This window comes from Hipposideros armiger, unplaced genomic scaffold (genome assembly GCF_001890085.2).
Source record: "Hipposideros armiger isolate ML-2016 unplaced genomic scaffold, ASM189008v1 scaffold_78, whole genome shotgun sequence".
In the NCBI taxonomy this organism is placed as follows: Eukaryota; Metazoa; Chordata; class Mammalia; order Chiroptera; family Hipposideridae; genus Hipposideros; species Hipposideros armiger.
The window spans coordinates 4,243,151-4,266,116 of NW_017731428.1; the positions used below are offsets into that span (position 1 = coordinate 4,243,151).

The window sequence follows — 22,966 nt, forward strand, 5'->3', positions numbered from 1 at the left end:
GGATTGAGGGGTTCAAAGCCCTTCCTCGCTATTCCTTCCGCTGGACTTAAAGGTGGCGGATGCCAGTACAAAGGGTGCGGCGCCCGCTCTGCCTCCATTCCCATGCACACTGGAAGGGATGCGGTCGAGTCTACACAGGAGGGAACGCGGCCCGCCAGCCTGCAGCCTGCGCCTGCGCGGCCCCGCCCCCGCACCGCCCCTTTTCTTTGCCCCGCCCTGTTACCCCTAGTACCGCCGCTAGGGGTAGCGGCGGCGGCGGCTGCGGCCTGAGAGCGCGGCCGCTTTGAGGGCGCGGAAGCCGTGCTGAGCGGGGACTAGGGCAGGCAAGAGGGTGGGAAAACCGGCAGGAGCGAAGGGCGGCGCCGGTGGAGGGCGGCGCGTGGCTGACTCATCCCTTTGGAAGCGCCGACCGAGAGACACAAACCCTCCCCGAGCCCGCCCGCCCGCGCCGCTCCTCCTCAACCCGGAGGCGCCCTCCCGCGCCTCTCGCCGGTCCTCTCCGGGAGCTCTCCCGGCCCGGCCGCCTCAAAGTTTTTGTCGTCGGAGAGACCGGAGCCGCCGCGGGCCTTTCGGAAGGGAACAGGGACGCAAAACGAGGCGAGAGCGGTCTGGGCCCGCGGAGTGCATGGTGCCCGGCGCCTCGGCTGCCCGTCAGGAGGACAGCGGGGTGGGGTCGGCTGAGCCCTGCTCGTTCTAGCCTCGGCCTCCCCAGAGATCGCCCTCCCAGACTGCCGCGGGGGTCCCCGCGCCCCAGCCCGCCATGTCCCGGCTTCTGCCGCTGCTGAGGAGCCGGACCGCGCGCAGCCTGAGGCCGGGCCCGGCCGCCGCCGCCGCCGCCGCCCCCCGCGCGCCGTCCTGGTGCTGCTGCGGGCGGGGGCTGCTGGAGCTCGCGTTCCCTGGCGCCCCCCCCGGCGGCCCCCGGGGGCTGGGCACGCACCCCAAGAAGGAGCCCATGGAGGCGCTGAACACAGCGCAGGGCGCGCGCGACTTCATCTACAGCCTGCACTCCACCGAGAGGAGCTGCCTGCTCAAGGAGCTGCACCGCTTCGAGTCCATTGCCATCGCCCAGGGTAAGGGGGCGGGTGGGGGCAGCGCCCGGGGGCCCCTCTCCCTCCCCTCTTCCCGCCTGCCCCCAGGAGCCCTGCTGCTCCTCGGCCTGGGGCCCCCCGCCCCTCTCACCCGCCGGGCCCCGCGCCTGGGACGTCCGAGGGGGTGGGTTGGGCGGGGGCCGTGGGGGGGAACTTTCCACCTCCTGAGCGTCCCCGGGGCAGGTAGGACAGGAGCCGATCTTGCCAAGTGTGCCGGGGCCAACGCTTGGCTGATTCCTCCTCCCCAGCCTCGGGAGCCCGAGCTTCAAGCCCACATTGCCGAACGATCCTGTTTTGATTTTGTTTTGATTTGCTGTGCGCCTCCCCTCCCCGCCCCTCGCGTCCCAGAGCCCTCGCTGCTTTCCCGCGAAGGTGCAGCCGTGCAGGTGGCAAGCCGTGCCTCCTCCGAAAGTGCTACGCACCCGAGAGGCAAGAAGAAACTTTCTTGAACGGTTAAGAGGCAAAGATGCAGGGGTGTCCCAAAAGGGATGGTGCTTCGTAAGGCAGAGCGAGCCTCGTCTGCTGCTGCTTGGCACACACATCTAGTTGTATTATTGGGAGCAGCCTAAGGAAACGTTTTCCTGGGAAATGGAAAGAATGGATCAAACCAACAATTACTGATACATACTTGCGAGCCCATGGAGGCTCACGGCTGCGCTAGCTCAAACTCCAGTTTTTGTTGTTTCCCCAGAGGTTGAAAGAATGAAGTCAGTAAGGTGTTTTTCCGTGACTCTGTGGCTGTACAAGGAAAAGCAGACTTCTGTTCAAAAATAATTGGGAACGTTGAAAGCAAAGCTATTTTTAAGCTAACATGTTAAAATGTGATATTTTTAAAACGAGTGCAGAATGCTGGTAGGTCAGAATATGAGTCCATTGGAAAAGCTAAAAATTCAGAAAATCGAAAGGGTGAAAGGAGCAAAAGATGAAATGTTTCAGCGTTAAAGTATTTTTACCATTTCAATACGGCAATACAGGCAGAATACATTGCTACTATTTTGTATTGCATTCTGATGCAATTGAAAGTTAAAAGTTTACTCCCCTCTCCCCAAGTCGGTAGGCACATAAACATCGTGTAGACTCCTTGTGTTTAAGAGCACATTGATTTAGAACATGGCATTTGCTTTGCCAAAGGCACTTGAAGATGATTTTTTTTTTTTTTTTTTGGTCCATGTACAAGAATGGAGGAAGGATTTACCTACCTCATGTAAGCATGAGTTACTTCCGGAAACTTTGTATTAGGTGTGCCTTTTAACCGCTTTCCTTTTTTCTCAGTTCAGGGAATTGAGAACCAATTTATAGTATTGGATGATTCAAGACATTGTCTACCCACAGTGCTTGTACAGTGACATCGCAATCAATTCACTTATTAAATGTGTAATTATTATGTGTTGTATGAAGTCAGAATCATATTTATAAGCTATATACGCATGCAGTGTGAGGGTTTAAAACACTCAGCTCTGAAAATGAGCTCCTTGACAAACAATATAGACACTCATATGCTGAAGCATTAATTTTAGGAATCTCTCTCCATAGACAAGATTATTTGAACACACATTTGACCTTTTCTAAGTAATTTTGCATTAATATTATTACATGATTGGGGGGGCCGTATTAGTATAATTTATGACAATTCTTGAAGAGTGTGTGCTGCAATACAACTGGAAAAATTTTACCTCGTACCTTATTGTTTTAGCACATGCCAGCAGTATTGCTGTAGGGATGCTATAGTTTCCAATGAAGATAATATTTTAAAATTTAACATGGTTTTCAGTATTCTGGAAAGGACCTATAAACTTCAGTCAGTGGAGGTCAGTTACCATTAATTATACTTAATAAGTATGTAAGCTATATGAGAGAGAAGTTAGTAATTTGTCTTCTTTGTTCAAGATAAACAGGCAAGGATATAGGAAACAATATAGTTACATGCTCATTTCCTATTTAGAAGTTAAAGGACTTGAGGACTTAAATCAGCTATTTTTTTTGCCAGTGTTGATGTCCAAATTATTGCCCTTTGATTCAGATGACACTTAACTGATACTACTGCTTGCATTTTAATAGTCTTAGTGTGCCTTATTGTTTTCAATATCAATACATATAGTTACTGTGGAGATAACTGGAATCATCACTAGTAAATTACCTTACTCTTTAATGCATACAGCTCATTCCATTGCTGACATCAACATTTCCCCCACACACAAATGAAAAATTCCTGGTTTTCTTTTACTGTTCCTTTTTGAGTGTTTTTTAAATACCCAACTCGTGCTAAATGTATGTGCACTTAGTGCACTTTGTAATGAAATAAATTGTGTTAAAAGGGCTTTGTCTTATGGGAAATCTTAGGTGTTCTTGGAAAGGATGTTTGTATGATTTAATGAAGTATTTGGGATTTGGTGTGAAAACATTATAGGAAACAAAAATCATCGATGCTTTGATATAGCAGTGGCATCTACAGCTGAAATTTGATACTTTGCCCATATCTTTCTTATGTGTTTATTATTAGGCATGTGATAGAATCTGTGACAAGATAAAGCTTTAGAATCAATCTATAACAGATAAGGCAGACTTTGTGGGATGTCTTATCATAGCTACATAGGATATTGTGATTTTTAAATTACAAACTGATTTCCTCCCCAATTAAAAAAAAAATTGATGCCTTCTCAGCTTATCTGCTCAATCTGATCTCCTTCCATAAACAGTCCATAGTCTCCAGATAGTGCATTGTTGGTTCTTTGTTTTTACAAGCAGGACTGGGAAGCTGACATTACAGCTGCCTTTCAGTTTTAGCTAAGATTTTTAAAACAAATTTGTTTCCCAATCTTTGCAATTACTATTTCTATTTGTAATTATTTTTATAAACTTTTAAAATACGGCTATCCCTTGGTATCTGCTGGGGGTTATTTGTTCCAGGCCTCCAGCAGATATGAGAAAATCCGTGGATACTGAAGTCTCATATAAAATGATATAATATTTGCATATAACCTATACATACATATCCTCCCATATAGTTTATATAATCTCTAGATTACTTTTAATACCTAATACAATGTAAATGCTATGTAAATAGTTGTTATACTGTATTGTTTAGGGAATAAGAAAATAATGTTTGTATATGTTCTGTACAGACCTAACCATCTGAGACCTAACTACATAGTACGTGTCAGCAACAATGTAACATTTTTTCTAATATTTTTGATCTGCTTGAGTCCCTGGATGTGGAATCCAGATATGGAGGGCCAACTGTATGGTAATTTGGTTTTTGAAGAATGGGCAATGGCATTGCTCATTGGATTAGTTATACATTGCTGTATAACAAATTACCCCAAAACATAGTGGCTTAAAACAAACATGTATTGTCTCACAGTTTCTGAGGATCAGGAACCCTGGAGCAGCTTACTGGGATGTTCTGACTCAGGGTCTCTCATGAAGTTGTAATCAAGCTTTCAGCTGGAGCTGTACCACCTGAAATCTTGACCAGGGCTGGAGGATCCGTTTCCAAGAAGGCTCACTTACATGGCTGTTGGCTGGAAGTCCCATTTCCTTGCCCTGTGGGCCTCTCCACAGGGCTGCGTAAGTGTTCTCAAGACGTGGCAGCTGGCTTCCTGCAGAACCAGTGGTAAGAGACTGATGCTAAGCTGGAAGCCACAGTCTTTGATAACCCATCTTAGGAGAGATAGTCCACCTCTTTCGCCCTAGTATAGTGTGTGTGTGTGTGTGTGTGTGTGTGTGTGAGATACAGGTGTAAAACCAGGAGTAGAAAATCATTGGGTGCCATCTTAGCAGCTGCCCTCCACACTTATTTAAGGTATTGTAATTAATGTTCATTGGAGAATTACACAGAGAGATAAGAGCTGGCTTCTGGGGAAGCACAATGAAAAATCTGATTTGGAAAAAGGAGCTCCCTAGAGAATATTTTTGTTAAATGTGAGATTCTTTTAACGTAGCAAATAAGAGATGTATTCAGGTGAAAGGTGAACAGAGCAGTTTTTCTATTCATGTTAGATCTTAATTATTTTGCTCTTTTCTGTTTCTCAGTATGTGGTAAATGTGTAAATTTTAAATTTGTTTCTTTTTTCCCACCATTTATTTACATCCATATAAATACACAATATAATTCTAAACTATCATCTTGTAGTTCTCCACCTTTTGTGATTATGTATTTAAGGTAGAATGAGGAGATTCATTTTGAGAACTTACATTATAGCATGAGGGGCTTTTGGCAAAATGAAAAGCTGGAAGATAAAAAGCTGATATTAAAGTGGATACCTAAAATACTTAAATAAGATTTTTCATGGAATTCTGATCCAGTAGGGATCTTAGACTCTTAACAAGAGCATCCCCATTTTTCTCAGCCCATTGTTCAGGATTACAGGAGAAAGTAGCAACTCTGTTAAGCTCTTAACCTCTGGGGTGAATTGGAGATAATTTTGGCTTTTGTTCAAAGAGAATAAGAAAGGGCAAGAAAAACATTTCATAGTCTAAATTAAGATCTGTGAATAAAGATATTTCAGTGCCTTGGTTGAAATAGTAAAAGAGGAATAGGGAAGAGTAGCCCCAGCTACTCAGCAAGAGGAGAAGAGCCACAGTGAGGATATGACGTAGGCGTCGAGTCAGGACGCGTGAGAGGTCGCCACTGAGCTGAGAGCTTGGGCCTGGATAAGTTAAATGAAGCTTGCCACAGTCGATGATTTTACCTATATGGAAAGAACCTAATTATATCAGTATGTTCCAACAAGCTTAATTCTAAATACTTGAGAGTTACTGGGCATGTTGGAATGGCCCTATTACTAGGGATTACTGCTAGTAGAAAACAGGTAATGCAAATAAGGTTTTTTTAATTATAAAATGGATGTATGATATGTAACAGTCTTTAATTATCAATTACATATAACTTGATGTCGAGTTATTTGCACTTTAAAACAACAACCATTCTATTATAGCTCATGGTTTTGGGGATCAGGAATACAGGCAAGTTTAGGCTGGATGATTTATCTGTTGCGTGTGGTATCTATCTGTAAACTTCAGCTGGCAGATGGACTGGTCACAGGACCCAAGATGGCTTCTCTTGCATGTCTGGCACTTTGGTGGAGATGGCTGGAAGGCTGGGCTCAACTGGAATGGTTGCCCAGAGTAGGTGGGTGTATGTGACCTCACTAGCATTCCAATCTCCGGATGATTGCAATAATTACTAGATGATGGGCCAAGGCTCCCTGAGAAAATGTTCCAAGAGGGCTAGATAGAAGCCTTAAGACTTTGCATTCATTTCCTATTGCTGCTATAACAAAGTACCACAAATTTATTGGCTTTAAACAACACCAGTGTATTCTCTTAGCATTCTGGAAGTCTGAAGTCCAAAATGAGACTTAAAGAGACGAAATAAAAGTGACAGGGAGGCTCTGTCCTTCGGGAGGCTCCACAGGCGAATCTGCTCCTTGTCTCTTGCAGCTTTTGGCATTCCTTGGTTGTCACATCATCTTCATTGACATGTTTTCACCTGCCTCTTATGAGGACCTTCATGATTATATTTAGGGCCTACCTGAATAATCTCACCCTCTCAGAATCCTTAATTTAATCATACCTGCAAAGTCTCCTTTACCATATAAGGTGACATATTCACAGGTTGGAGGATTAGGATGGGGACACATTTCAGGGCCATTATTCAACCTACCCACAGACTTGCTATGGCTTAGCTTTGGAAGTCCCAGAATGTCATTTCTGCACGCTGTTGGTTGAGCAAGCCACTAAGGCCAGTCTAGATTCAAGGGAAGGGAAATTAGGAGGAGGTGTTCCATGCATAATATTGGGTTGTCAAAAAAGTCATGACGTATTTTTTCTGTTTTTCGTTGCAAAAGTGCATCCTGACTTTTCTGACAACCCAATAATTGCAGTTGGCTCCTTTCTATCAGTACATTAAAAAAATTAATCATTTCTGTTGGAAATTTTGTATTAAATTTTTCTCTATGGATGCATCCCATTAACATATATTAGGCCTTTGTTTAAGACTTTTGAACATTAGCTCTTACGCAGGTGCTAGTTCAATGATTCCATATATATATATATATATATATATATACATATATATATATATATATATGGAAGGAGAAAAAGTGAGAGAGAGGGAGAGCGAGAGAGAGAGAGAGGATTTCTTCCTCTATATTGTGATTTCTCAACATTAGTACTGCTGACATTTTGGACCTGATAATTCTTTGTAGTGGGGGCTGTCCTCCACAGAGGATGTTTAGCAGCATCTCTGTCCTCTCCCACTAGATGACAGTAGCACCCTCCTCCCCTCTTCACCCCCAGTTGTGTCAACAAAAATGTCTCCAGACATTGCCAAATGTTTCATGGAGAAGACATCGGGTGGGGGAAAAAGGAGGAGAGGAGCAAATTGCCCTGGTTGAGAGCCAGTGCTTTATATGAAATGCTATATAGGCTGTTTCTTCTTCAGTCCTCTGCCTTATCTCCTTCACTTCCATCATCCATTAATACTTGCTATTATCAGTGTATTCTCTTTGCTTCTAGCTCATTGCTTCATATTACATTTATTTGTCTCTGGAGAAGGACAGAAGAGTTAACTTCTTACCTACCTTCCTATCCATCACCGCACTTCTCAATCAAATAAATGAGCTCTGTGATAACTTTTCCTTGATTGTAATGTCTCTTCACTTCTAAGTTCTTGACTAAATTCTAAATATTAGACACTTAGAAAAATATGGCTTCAGATATGTTAAACATTGCTACAGCTTAATTCACCAGTAATTAATTTGATGCCATCCATCTCAATAGTCACATATTGCTTTGTACAGCAGTTGTGACAAGCAAATTTTTATAAATAAATTTATGGTTAGGAAAATAGAAATACTATAAAGTCTGCAACTTATATAGCCGTTCAGAAGATCAAGTAGAGCTTAAGATAATAGATGATCTTGAAAGTTGGGGATGACCTGATACTGAACTGATATTAGTGGAGATTGGTTCAGTTTTTCTAAAAATAGTGATGGTTTGTGTAACCACACTCTTGTCTGTTTTCCTCTGGCATGTAAGTGTAAAGCCAACTGGACCAAATAGAGACTAAATCCTTGAGTGTCATGTTTTATTAGCATTTTTCTCAAGTCAGCTGAATTAATTAGTATGTAGATTTACAGGACTCTAGCCTTGTCTTTGGTTTATGTCTGCTTTAAGTTAAATGAATACAACCACATAAAACAAGTAGTTATATGTTAAAATATAATAACTTGGTTACCTCAAACCATTTGGTAAATGAGAGCTCTTCCAGACAAAGGACTTTGCAGGTAACGAGATGTCATTCCCTTTAAACTCTGAAACATTTACTTTGATGGCTTTTGTTGGAAGCATATTTAAACATGCTGCATTTTTCTGTGCCTTAGTAAAAGTATAACGAGCACAATTTAGCTTCTCCTAAATGTCAGAACCCTTATTTACTATATTTTAATACAATAATTTTCTTTGGGGCCACTTCTGTTTGTAGACACACTAGTCATCACACCACATGCCTCTAGAATATTGTGCCATTTCAGCTGGCATGCCTTTAGACACTGTCATAGTGGTAGTGATGTGCTGGGCCTCGAGTGCCCCTCCGCTGTCCCCCAGTGCCCTCAGACTGCTGGCCTCTGTTCTCATGCATCCCTTGTGGTAAACTTTTCTGCTGGGTAATGAGGGTTCCTCCTTGGCATCTCTGTTACTGTTTCTAACATCTGCTCTTTATCACTCTTCCGTTGTGTTTTTTATTTTTTTCTTATATTCTCATTTTTTTTTGTTCCATCCCTCTATGCTTCTTAATAGGATTTAACCCTGAAAGACATTTCATGGTCATAGACCACTACTCTCTTTTGTCTTTCCAGCTAGCTAGTTGCATCTATCAAGTTGTTAACTGATCTTTGACTCCAGAGCTTGGAGAGCTTGTATTTTTGCTAACACCTGGATTATGGCTATTCAAGGGATTGTTGTTTTAAGCACCTAAAAGGAGATTAGCTGAGGTATTACTATTTTTTGGATCTTAACATTTCAGGGAAATTTCTATTAGAATGGTTTTCTTAACTTGGTTTAGTTTAGATTTTCTGTTTTCTTTCTGAGTTTTAGGATAGATTATTTAGTCCACTGTATTATCAAAAAACACTTGTACTTTTAAAAACAGCCTGGTATTTTATAACACAACGTCTGAATTTCTGTTGTAAAATGGTCCTTATATTTTATAGAAGACATTCTACCAGTTATCACTATTGCTGCTGCTAGCACCATCCTCACTACAATTTCTTAGCAATTATTAAGTATATGCTGTGTGTCAAATATACCAAACTGAGTTTTCATGTATTTTGTTTCCTTCTCTTAGATAGAAAAGGAATTATCTCTATTCTATAGATTAAGAAACTGAGGCCAAGAGGAGCTTGCCCAAGATCCTATAACAGAGTAGAGTTTTTAACTTTGCTTTGTTTGACTTTAAAACCTCTGTTCTTATTATTAACACTTTTCTGGATACTTACACCTGGGATTTTTAACACATGCTGGGAAAAAAGTTTATTCCTTAAATACTTAATAAAAGCCACATATCTTGGTCTATCTTCTGTATGTTTGCACATTTAATACAAAAGCACATATTGCATTGTTACTTTGAAAATAAGTAGAATCAAAGTGAAATCATTGTGCAAAAAAAGTTTATAAATTGTCAGAAAACTAGTATTTGGGACTCCCAACTGTCATAAGTCTTTAACCTTTACCCTAATTTTCCTGTAGATTTTTAAATGAGTTTTTAACAAAATATCTAACATACTATTCATACAGAAGTTTCCCAAACTTTGAAAATTTATTTAGTTTCAAATAGTTGTTACTTTCCCTGCCATATAATAGACACTGTTGGTGCTAAGTGAATTAACTTGGCCTAATACTCTTATGAAGCTTATACTTTAATTTAGAGAGGAAATATATGCATAATGAAGTAAATAAATAAAATAATTATAGATAGTGTGTGCTATCAGGATAAACCTTGTTAGATAAGGTGATCTGGGGAGGCCTTTGTATAGTTGATATTTAAGCTGAAAATAAAGGATTGAGAAGAAGCCAGTTACTCGCACAGCTGGAGGAAGAGCTTGTTGAAAAGGAACAGCGAATAATACCAAGACCCTGAGATAAGAAGGGACTTGGCATAGTGCAGGCACAAAGTGGAAGTCAGCAAACAAAGGGGAAAGTGGAATGAGATGAGATGGGTAGAGAGGCAGAAGCCAGGTTAGTCAGGGCCTTGCTAGGTAAACTATAGGAAGGCCATTCGAGGGTTTAAATAAGGGAGTGAAATAATGGGATTTAAAGAGCACTTTGATTGCTAATGGAGAAGAAATTGAAGGGTGCAAATGCATAAGCTGGGAGACCACTTAGGAAGCTGTTGCAATAGTCTCGGCTAGGGATGATGGTGGTTTAGACGAGGTGGCCATGGAGACGAAGAAAAGGATATGGATTCAAGGTGTTTTTTTTTTTTTTATGGTGAACTGATGGGATTAGCATGCTGATGAGTTGGAAAGGGGCAGATGATTAAGGGAAAGAAAACAGAAAGTGTTAACTTAGTTTTCTGACTGTAGTGATTGAGTAAAAGATGGTGCCATTGACAGTGAGGGGAAAACTGGGGAAAACCAGATTTGGGGGATGGAAATTCAGGTGTTAATTTTGGACATGTCAAGTTTAAGATACCTTTGGGGATGTGAATGGAGATGTCAAGTAATTAGGGATGTGTGTGTGTGTGTTTATAACATAAATCTGTAACTCATAGTGGAAGTGTGGAGGCTGAAGATATAAGTATGGGTATTAACAATTATGTATCGATGACATCTATTATAACAATTATATATAGATGTGTATATGTATATATGTGACTATTCAGGAGCGAACTCAAAAACACCAAGGTTTATTTTAATACAATAATTTTCCAATAATTATTGGAAGGAAGAGGACGAAGAACCAGAACTAGAAGGAGGCTGAGGAAGGGTGTTCATAGAGACAGGAAAAAGAACAAAATAGAGTATTCCAGAAGCTAAGCGAAGAAGATAGCGGGATGATCTGATGCTTTAGCAAGGTCAAAAGGGGAAGGCTGGGGAAGTACAAAAGAAGGCCAGCAGGATTTCATGACAAAAGAGACTGATGTCAGAAGCAGTTTTATAACAGCTATGTGGGAAGGAGCCAGTTTAGGTGGCTGAGGAGGGAGTATCAATAAAGACAGATTCAACTCTTTAAAGGGAACTTTGGATGGTACCACTGGAGTAGCCTGAGCACTACTGAGATGATCTCTTTATTCATAGGTTAGAAGTCCGAACGTATTTCAAACACTTGTTACTAGGGTACTCATTTATTTTTTTATAGACAGTCATATGTAGAATTCTAGTTCATCAGAAGAAAATATAATATCACAGGTAAGCAAATCACCCGCCCCCTCCCCCCCCTCCTTTTTAGCACCATTTTGTAGAAAATATGCAGGCCATTTAGCAGGTAAGATCTTTACATTCTTTGGCATGAAGCTTATAGAAATAAGATGACTTGAAACTCCGTTTTTCAAATTAAAATACCTAAGAGCTAGGGGTAACATTTTTTCCTGGGATATAAAACTTCAGTGCTAAAATTGCAACAGTCCTTGGCAAACTGGCTGGGTGGTGACCCTACCTGCCCTAAGGGTGACAGTACTTCTGCACTTCCCACAGATTAAGGCCTTTGACTCACAGGAGAGATTGAAGAAAGGATCCAGGTAGAATTTCACGTCCCTTCTGTAGGTCTGCACCACAGCAGACACTTTCTGTAGGCTTCCTCTCTTACCATTGTTTGTGTCTGGTGGGATTTCTGGTGAAGGAATCTGCAAGCAAGTGCGGACTCCCCGATTTTATGTGCACCCAGGTGCCCTCAGTCTGCCTTCACCTGTTCCTGCACTATTCTAGCTGTACCCTTCTTACGGTGTCTGGTTGCATGGATTCCAAGTAAGCAAATGCTAATGTCCCCTCTGTCCTTGTGGGTGCCCGCCTGTCTTTTGATTTCAGCCCAGTTTGCTCGGTGATTTCAGTCCTTTAATTGGTCCTATATAAGTCACGAATTTGAGTTGAGTTGGACTTTGTGTCACTGGCAATGCTCTGTAGCTCTCCATGCCCCACAGTGGAAACTAGAACCTTTTAATGTATATATACAATCATCTGGGAATCTTACTGAAATGCAGAATCGGTTTCAGTAGGTTTGAAGTGGGGCCTGAGATTCTGCATTTCTAACAAGTTCCCAGTGATTTCAGTGCTACAGGTCCAGAGACCTGATTTTGAGTAGCAAGGTTATAGAAGATGGTTTTGTTTTAGTTTATAAAGTGGGAAAGAGTTGAGGTCACCTAGGTAAACTGAGGCATGCTTGAATTGTGAAAGGAAATGGGAACACAGATGTGACAGTGATAATGTGGGACATTTAGTGAGCTGGCAGAATTTTGAGTTTGTGTGTGAGAAAGGTCTTTCAATAAGATCATGGTTTAAAAACATTATCCTACCATTTTTTTCTCCTCAAAGGAGCTTCTTAAAGACATTAGAAAAAAAATGTGAATTGTTAATACTGATTTTATATCTAAATAGTGGTCACTTTTGACTAATAATGCCGTGTACTCCTTTTTGTTCATCTCTTTTTATTCCTCATTATTACCTTGAATATACTGTCTGTTGGTTAGTCTCATTTTTTCAGTGAACCATGTCCCTAGTCATACTATTTTTTTCTTCTACTTTTCTTCATCCTGTTCTTCTTCCTGTGCTTTCCCCACTTAACTTTGAATTGCTTTTTAAATTTTGAAAGAATCTCAAATTTAGAGAAAAGTTTGTAGTATAAAAAACTTTTTTTTTTTTGAGAAGAAGTTGCTGACATGATGCTCTGTCATCCCTGTCACACGTTAAGTTCCTTGGGAAGCAGCCTCTGAGATAAAGATTCACACCCGGGAAGTTTACTGGGGAGTGCTGTTGGAATCCTTACTTAGAAAGGGAAGAGAAGGAAGCCGTTTGGGGCAGAGGTAAAGAGATGAGTCTCAATGGCAGCCGCAGCTGACCCCATGGAGATTGGATGTTTTAGAGATGGGATGACCCTTCAGCGTTGTCCTGAGTTAGGGGAGCGGCCTGGGGCTCTGCCTCTGTGGAAATGAGTTATTGGATGTGGACGTCCTTGGTCAGGGTGCAGAACCTTGGCTAAGGCTGTCCCCCAAGATGTAGGAATGTCGACTCGGCTGTTGAACTGCTGCCATTTGAGAGACTCCAGCTATGCTGCCAGAGGAGCCTGGGAAGGGGAGCTTACTATGGACACAAGTGGGGAGGTTGTGATGAAAAGGATGACAGTGTTGCAGAGGAGGCGACTCTGGTAAAAACTTCACATTAAAGGAACTCTCAGATATTTCATGACATTGAAAACACAAAGGATAAAATGTTGCAAGCTAATCCAGACTTAGAAAGGAGTTTGACAATTCACCATGGTGTAGAAAAGATGCCTGCTCAATATTGTAAGTTATATGAGCAGAGGAGTGCTGGCACTGTTGAAGTCGCTTTTGATAATATTTTTTCACAAAGAAATAAAACACTTTAATTTTCAGTGTTTCTAATATTTTAAATTATGGCATACTAAATATTAATTTTGTTTTAAAATTTTCTTTTGTATTTATAGCTGTCAGTAAGAGAGTTAAAAAAATTTTTTTATTGAGCTATAATTGATATACAACATTCCATTAGTTTCAGATGTACCAGGTAATGATTTGATATTTGTATATATTGCAAAATGATCACAATAAGTCTGGTTAAAGTCTGTCACCATACATAGTTCCAGAATTCTTTTTTCTTGTGAGAGAGTGTTTAATGTTGTTTTTTAAAAAATTTAATGGTCACAGAACAATTGCCATTTCCCCCATTGGTTATTAAGATTGCTTTGCTTGGTTCTAGCCTCCACTGTCATTTTGATAGCCCCACTCTCCTGTGCGAAGCAAGGACTTCCTATATTCTAGCATATTTCACTTCAAAATTTCATATACATTTTTATTTGTACATATTTTATTTACTTCGTGGCTCGAATACATTTTGATTTTAAAATATTTTTAGCATGCAGATATCCCAAACCTGAGATTGCCATTGTGACGCGAGGGAAGGAGGCGTCCTCAGCAGAGACCCCTGATAGTTTTGGTATAGTACAATCTCAACAGAATTGACTGTTCATTAGATGTTTATTGCAAACAGCAAAGCATCTATTTGACAGAACCTCTTGCTGGTTTGAAATAGCATGCTTTAGTTATAACGATAATTTTTTTTAATCAGTGTTTTAGACTGGCTACAGAATATTTGTTTTTATTATCTAATCCTAAACATTGTGGATTTGATGGAATAATAATTGCATGTTTAATTAACTGAAGGATTAAATTTATGACCTTAACAAAAGACATCATCACTTACATTTAATTATATTTAAATAGTGTGTTTTAAAAATTATTGAAATAACCACAGTAAGAGAGACATAAGCAACAAAAATTATGAATTTCTTAAGGATGAATGAGTAAAAAAAGACCACACAGGGAAATCTTCAGAATATTGTAAAGAGAAACTGCATTTAAGTAACTGATTTTCAGGAAAATGTATTTTTTTTTTTTTTAAAGATTTTTATTGGGGAATTGGCGGGATGGGAACAGTGCTGGGGAATTCGGGGAAGGGGAACAGACAAGTTGCTGTCATTTTGTTCTTCAATCTAGTTGTGGAGGGTGTTGCTTCACTGGCCCAAGTTGGCACCATCATTGCACTCTTCTCTGGCGAGGCAGATCAGTCGCCGGCTTCTGGACGGCCGCTCACTGCGGCTGCTGGCCGCTCACGCTGGCTGCTGGCCACACACGGTAGCCCATGGCAATCCACTGCCACAGGGACTGCAGCCCACGCCGTCGCCAGCGACTCATGGCAGCCCAGCTCCAGGTTGAGCTGTTGTTCAGCATCTTAGCTGTGGAGGGCAGTGTCACTGGCCTTCATATGTGGGATCCGAACCGGGGCCCTCTGGCATCCCAAGCGAGTTCTTAACCATCGCGCCACTCGGCCGGCCCAGGAAAATGTATTTTAAAAATATGTTCTTGAATAGTTTGAAAACCTTGTTTAATTTCATTTTAAGGCCATTCAGAAAGTTTTTTTTTTTTTTTGAGATTCAGTCTCCATACAGCTTGACATTTAACTTATGTGAGGGAGACAGAAAGGGAGGGAGAAATAAAAATAAATATCTCTTTGTCCCTATTTCATTTATTTTTGATTACTATTTAATATAGATATATTGCTAAAAAGTATAACACAATGTATGAAAAGGAATCAGCAATGATTTATGTGGGCTAATTGAAATTTTAAAAGGATAAAACGTAAATACAACTTAGTTTTCTTAGGCTGTGTGTGTACACACACACACACACACACACACACACACACACACACACACACACATAGTATCAAGAGCAAAAACCAAACTATAAGAACTTCAGAGAACTGTACAGGCATATAGTATATGTGTACACACATATGTATATATCAGCATGTTAGTACATGTCTGCAAAAATGCCCCAGTATATTCTACTTTGCCAATTTTAATGGAATTCTAAAATTAAAAATTTTAACCTCGGTGTGTATGTAGAAGTTACACATTTTAATGCAAATGTCTTTTGAAGAATAAAGTTTTAATTTTGAATTATTCTAAAGAATATTTAGTTACCCCTCATCTTTAGGACAATGTAGGGAAAAAGAATGATACTTATTCTACAGATGATGGCAAATGATATCACTAGGAAGTAAGGTGCTACTGAACAATAATAACTAACCTGATAGTAGGACTTACCTGTCAGGGACCACCTTTTGAAACTCAGCCTTTAGTTATATCTCTACTCCCTGTAGTGTGCTTCTTCATGAATGTTTAGGTGGTACCCCTCTATTTTTTAAATCCTACTAGTTACGCAATAAGGGAGAAATATAGGATCAGAATCAAGGGATTGCAGAGACCTAAACTCCTCATTTTATGTAACATGAAACTGAGATCTAGAGGATTTATGACATATTTAAGATTTGCTGAAAAAAAAGAAATATATATATAAGAGCAGGAATTAGTGTTCAGTGCTCTTTTCACTATAATAAATTGCCTCAGGATTAGCAGGGGAGATTAATGCTAGACTATAGGGTATCCAGTTGTTCTGAAACCAAGAGAAACCGTGTAATTTTCCCATTCAGAAAATGTTTTATTTGCTAACCATAAGTCAGTTGATTTCTTCCTTCTTTTAACTTTGGTGGGTTTTTTAAAATTATGTATCTGAAAGGGAATTATTGCTTAGAGAAAAACGGCAATTTGAAAAACATGTTGGCATTTTAGTTAGTTGCAGTCTTATTTCAGTTTCAAATATTAATGCATTACCGGTGTTTTGACAATGTTTTGTTGTTGTTGTTGTTGTTGTTTTAAGCTGAGCCATCCTGCTACCTATTGGCAGCTTAGCGGCAGCTCAGCTCGGGCCGGGCATCGAACCGCTGTTGCTCGGAGCTCAAACTCTTGAGCGAGCTCTTAACCAACTGAGCCACTCGGCCGGCCCCTGACAATGTTTTATATATTCATATGACTGAGTCTTGGTTCTTTTATGTTTTTGTATTGAGAATTTATTCATTGAAAGAGAAGTACAATAAGAGAATGAGAATCTAGGTTCTAGACCCAGCTGTGTGTCCTTGAGTAAGTCACTTAACATCTCTGGGTCTATGTGGCTGCATGTTCAAAGTGGAGAATTAAGTCAGTATTTTTTAGTGAGCATACTATTGGCATTTGGGCTAGATAATTCTCCATTATGAAGGACTCTTTTTGTGCACCGTAGGAGTCTAGAATCGCTAATGCTAGTAACATTTCCTAGTCATTATCACATCCAAAAACAACCCTGCATTTCTAAGCGTCTTCTAGGGTGACATACCACCCCATGTTGAGAACCACTGGCAGAGATTTCTAAGGATTCTTTCAGTGCTAACATTCTATGAAAGAATTCTTATTTGGGGAATGACTATAAGGGAAAATGGTAATGCTTTGACTGAAAAATCTCAGTTCCTTCTTAATATTTAGCAATTTTATTTTAAAAAATCTTGGGAATCTATGTAACCCAAAAATAATATGAATTATTATTTTTTCCTAGCTCACTTTAAGCTTTCCATGTATAAAATAATGTATCCATGTATAATACGCATAGTTATATGATTTTCTAAACTTAAAGTTATAAGTACTGTCTCTATACTTAATGTAAAAGTAACAAGATCTAACTATTTTTTAAAAGTTGTACTGTTGTTTTAATTTTTTAAAAAGAAGGAATTTCATTATACGCGTATATAGTAATTGTTTTCTTCATCTGTCTTCCTTTGGCATGAAAGGTGGGAAGGGATACAGTCTCTGTGTTAAGTAATATATGTAATTGTCCCAAGTACACAAATTAGACATGTAAAAGCAACCACTAATCAATAGGATGTTTAATGATCCATAAAATCTCCAGGAAATGACAGCTATAAGATAAATAAATTATTATACCTCTAATATTTACTATTTCTTAAGCTAGAGGTAAACATTGAACAGATTAGTGTATTAATGAGGTTAATAAACATGATGAGTCATTGGGCACTGTCACCTTCCTCATCCTCACTCCTGTCCCCAACTGTTTTGCCACTAGCCTGCCTCAACCAAGGAGCTGGTTAGTTGCCCTGAAGTAAACTGGATACCAGTAGAGGTTGCAGTGAAGCCCCAGGTCGTTACGTACTCTAGGTTAATGAGGTGACAGTAATATGTGATTTAAGGAGAAATCTCTTTACTGCATATGTACGTGTTGCAGTAAACTTTTAAATGCTAAATAAAATTATAGAATGACACATACTTTTTTAGCTAAAGCATATAGTTTTAAAAATAATTAAAAAGTCCTTTTATAATTATAGTCTTTATTTTAAAAGACAAGACCTATTCATTGAAATTTACTAAGTTACAAAGTTAAGTTCCTTACTATTTCTAAAGTTTTCATCTTTCAGTTTTGAATGTCAGTTTTAATAAATATATTTCTTAGACATATTAATGTGTTTCTTTTAAAAAATATTGCTGTGTAGCTTTATAAACCCCTTTTGGTGCATGTTTAATTTTTTGGCATTTAATATGATTTGCTTAAATTATTTTGTATACAGCATGGTTTGCATTTTAAGTTTGTACTTTTTAATGTGTCGTGTTTATTGCAAATTTTATCTTATCCATTGGAACTTTAGGTTCTATTAAAAGTCTAAGCAGCTATTTATAGTGTTCAGCAACATGGGTAATTGAAACCCATAGTCCCTAAATTGTTGCTTAAATATAGTAGTTTCATCTTTGTTCTTTTCATAAATCTCTTATTAGCCCAAATTGTGATTTGTGTTGCCAAGTCTACTGGACTTTCTTGGGGATAAGATGCTGTGGTGGGGCCTGGAGCAAATATTAATATTAGGTGGTCAAAAGACCAGAAACTGGATAACTGGGCACGTAGAATATTGAGTTATTTGTAATTAAAGGAATAGTGTGTGCATTAAACTGTTCTTTTTATGTCATCTCAGGGTGAAGTTGCTTTGGTACTGTCTATTATAAATGATTTTGAACTTTTCCCTTGATTTATGATCTTATGTTGATATTTACACTCATGGTAACAAACTGAAACAAGTTATCACATTTAAAATTATCATTGCCATGAAGGTGTAATGGAAAAACAAGAGTCTTTGTTTTTCATATTTTCTTTTGTTTCAAGTTTGGGTTCATACCTTGTAAAGTATCGTTAAATTTAATAGAATGTTTAGCAATGAAAATGATAAATTATAGTTTCTGTTAAATAATATAATAGAACACGCTCTCTCTGCTAAGGGGCCTAATTCTGTTTTCCAGCACCACCATTATAAACACATTTTGTTCTATCATAAAACTAAAATGTAGAAATCATATGTGTTGCACTTAATTTCTTCTACCAAAGTATATTGATTTTCAATTTAAGATGTATCTCATAGTCATTTATTTAAAAGAGAAATATACCAGACATAGCTTATCCTAAAAAATATTCTAGAAAGACTTGTAAATGCAAAGAGTTTTTTTTTTTGTTTCCAGGAGTTGTGATAAATATCTAGGGTACTTTTATATAAGAAAAAGATTTCTCTATACATGATAGTAATTGAATATATTTAAATTCTCAAGGAGAGACCTGAGGAAGAGATATCCCATTTCAAATAATTTTCATTTGATCTGATACAGTATAAAGGAACAATTTGCAACAACTGTTTTATTTACTTTCCCTCCAGCAAAGACTTTTAAATGTGCAGTCAAAAGGAAAAATACCCTGTGTTTCATAGACGCATGTAGATAATTTTCCTAACCTCTGTATTTCTAAACTTGGAACCCTGTTAAGAGCAACTTCTCCTTCAAACAGTTGGTAATGTTTAAGAAAGGGAAAAATGAAAGGATGTCTGGCTGTTAGTTATTTTTTGCCACTATTATGAATTAACACACCGGGAAAGCAGAACAGCTCTTCAATTAAGGATTTTTATGTCTGTGTTCACGAGGGATATTGGTCTGTAATTTTCTTTTTCTTTTTTTGTTTGTTTGTAATTTCTTGGTTAGGTTTTATTTATTCAAAAAATGTTTTGTCCTTTTCTTTCTCCTCATCTCCTGAACTCCGGTTGTACATAAACGGACCTATTTAGCCATAGGCCCCTGAGACTCTGGTTCCTTATTTTTCCGTCCTTTGATCCTCTGATTCTCTGTTCTTCAGATTGGGTAATTTTTACTGATATACCATCATGTTCACTAACTTTTTTTGGTCACCTCCATTTGCTTTTAAGCCTAGTCAGTTAATTTTAAAATTTCAGTTAATGTATTTTTCAGTTCTAAAGCTTCGATTTGGTTCTTTTCTTTAGATTCTCTTTGAGCATATTTTCATTTATGTCTTTAAATATACTTTTAATTACTACTTGAAGCCTTGTCTGATATTTCCAACATTTGGATCACTTCGGATTGGTCTCCGTCTATTCTTTTTTCTCCTAAAAATGGGTCATGTTTTCCTGTTTCTTTGTGAAATAATTTTGGATTGTATCCTAGTCCTTGCTGTAATTATTGTGTTACAAAGACTATGGACTCTGTTGTTTTATTCTGAAAAATACTGATTTTTATTTGTTTTAGCAGACAGTAAATGGTTAGGTTTAAACTACAAACTCTATGTCTTGGGCCACAGCTCCAATCTTCAGTTATTTTACCTTTAGCTAGGATTTTCTTGGAGTGCCCCTGCACATGTGTGGTTCGTAGGTCAGCCATATGTTTGAACTGAATGTATACAGAATTTAGGGCTCCTCCTTTCTGACTCTCTTCTTTCCAGGACTCTTGCTTTCCACTGGCTTTTGTTACCTTGCACCCTGTCTACGGCTTCTTCAGGCCAGAAAGACGAAGCTATTTTATTATATTAGCATCCTGCATGTTGTGGATCGAGGCCTGTCCTCAGGCCAAAAGCTGCAACAAACGGGTAACTCATTTAGCTCCATTGTTCCTTCCAAGCGTTGCTGATTCCTCTCCAGAATCAACCTATTTTTGGTCATTTTCCAGTGCTTTCAGGTGGTTATTTATTTGTATTGTATTTTAGTCCATAGTTCTATGCAGGAGGATTTGTCTGATAGAAGGTTACTCAGCTAGTGTTGGAAGCAGAACTAGAATTTTTTAATTCTAAAAATAGTTGGAAAAATAGTGTTGTGAAATACATTCCTAACGGCCATCTTATTATTTAAAAATAATCAGAAAAAGAAGAGAAAAATTATGATGTTTATAACACACACACACACACACACACACACACACACACAGAGTAATTGAAAGAACTGGTTTTTCTAACTCCAGTCTGCTGAATAAAACATTAGATTAGAATACATTTCCAATGTAAGTGTAGATAGTTTACATACGTCAGAAGAAAATTCTTAAGGTTAAGATCTATTTATAGGGAAATAAAGTTGCTGGGGTTTATTGTGACTATTTTCTGGGAGGTTATATTAGCAGCCATTACATTTTTTTTTTTTTTAAGATTTTTATTTGGGAATTGAGGGAAGGGGAACAGACAAGTTGTTGTTCTTTTGTTCTTCAGTCTAGTTGTGGAGGACGTTGCTTCACTGGCCCAAGTTGGCACCATCATTGCGCTCTTCCTGGGCGAGGCAGATCAGTTGCTGGCTTCTGGACGGCCGCTCACAGAGGCTGCTGGCCGCTCACGCTGGCTGTTGGCTACATACGGTAGCCCATGGCAACCCACTGCCACAGGGGCTGCAGCCTACGTTGTCGCCACAGACTCATGGCAGCCCAGCTCCAGGTTGAGCTGTTGTTCAGCATCTTAGCTGTGGAGGGCACTATCACTGGCCCTCATATGTGGGATCCAATCCGGGGTCCTCTGGCATCCCAAGCCAGCTCTTAATCATCGCGCCACTCGGCCGGCCCCAGCCATTACATTTTAAAACATGTATATACTGCTGAAGCCTTGGGCTTATTTCCAAGATTGAGTTCTGTTGTGTATTGTCATCTAATGTTTTTTACTTTTGATGTATATTTTGTTTTGATTCAGGTACTATAGTAAAGAAGATAACTTACAGTGTCCGAGTCCTCAAAGTGATCAATTTATAATTTAAAAACAATTTTTGATGGATGCTTTCTAATAAAATTTTCGCTTTCTAGGAAATGTTCCTTTCATGTTTCCTCTTGTTAGTCCTTGGGTCCTTTGTGAAGCAGGAGACGGAATCTATGCTTAGATTTTACTTTCATTTGTTATTTTTTCATTACCTTTAATTTTTTAATCCTACTATGTGTAGTTGTAAACAAAGATTAGGATACTGTATACATTATTTGATTTTTTTTCTTTACCTCTACACATTATACATTTGCCTAGTACTTATCCTTAGCAGTTGTGAAATATTTTAAATGTTTTGCTCAATATGTAGGGAATTTGAAGAAGTAAAAGCAAGGACTCTATATACTCTCACTCTATTGGGAAGCTCCTGTTTGTTGAATTTTTAGTTATTTCAAGATGCTCCAAGGACTTCTCACAGTGTTAGAACTGAGGGATGAGAGGAATGCAGCTAGTAGATAGCTCTGGTATGTAACTGCTTTTGCACGTTTACTTCACCAGAAAACTCTGTGGACTACAGTGGTATTCTGTATTCCTTGTGAAAAATTTGGAAAACCATTTGCATGCTTTCAAAGTAAATTTTGAGGGAATGGTCCTAGTCAAAGGGTGGAGAATATGTTTTAATGAGATGTAAAATTCTACAAAGACTGGTATGTCTTCATTTCTTAACACTTAAAAAAGGAGAAACAAAAACTTGCATCCTTAGAACTTTCTGAATTATATGATAAGTGATTAAACTGTACCTTTTAGTGTATTTCTTATGGTAAAGCCATTATTGTATTATACTATATGCTTTTATAGTAAAGTAGCATTCACAAATTTGATCCATACTCCTTTTCATATAGCTTATCTAGAGGAGTTTATTTGCTTTTTACTTTTTTAGAACTAAATTCTCCAGTGCTTATGTTGTCATAGATTATAAATAACTGTTTTAGAAAGTGTATATCCAGTTTGTAATGTGTTTCCTTGGAAAATCTAGTTGCCTAAATCTGTAGAATAGAGCAATTCATGGTGTGGGTTCTTTTCTATAGGTTATCAGTTAATTCTGTTGGATTGGATGAGGATGAAGAAGGTTAGAATTCTCTGCCGTTTTACCATAGCTTACTCTTGTACTTACATAAATGGTGAGATTAGGTAGATTTTTTTTGGGTAATAATTGTTAATTTTAGATTTAATGATGGCACCTGAAGATATCTACTTTGATATATACTTGGGA

The 22,966-nt window shown here is 38.8% G+C and overlaps 1 protein-coding gene across 3 annotated transcripts in view; it reads left to right on the forward strand.

Moving 5' to 3' along the window:
- The first annotated feature begins 243 nt into the window (after window positions 1–243).
- TMEM65 (transmembrane protein 65) overlaps window positions 244–22,966 on the forward strand; it is a 39,826-nt gene continuing 17,103 nt past the window's right edge. Inside the window, exons 1-2 of one of the 3 annotated variants that reach the window (XM_019643460.1) lie at window positions 244–1,070; window positions 14,174–14,254. In XM_019643460.1, the coding sequence (XP_019499005.1) occupies window positions 761–1,070; window positions 14,174–14,254 (391 nt within the window). In that variant the 5' untranslated portion in view covers window positions 244–760. Of the gene's footprint in view, window positions 1,071–4,481; window positions 4,702–14,173; window positions 14,255–22,966 lie in introns of those variants that run through there. The other 2 variants (XM_019643462.1, XM_019643461.1) reach the window with 2 other exon arrangements.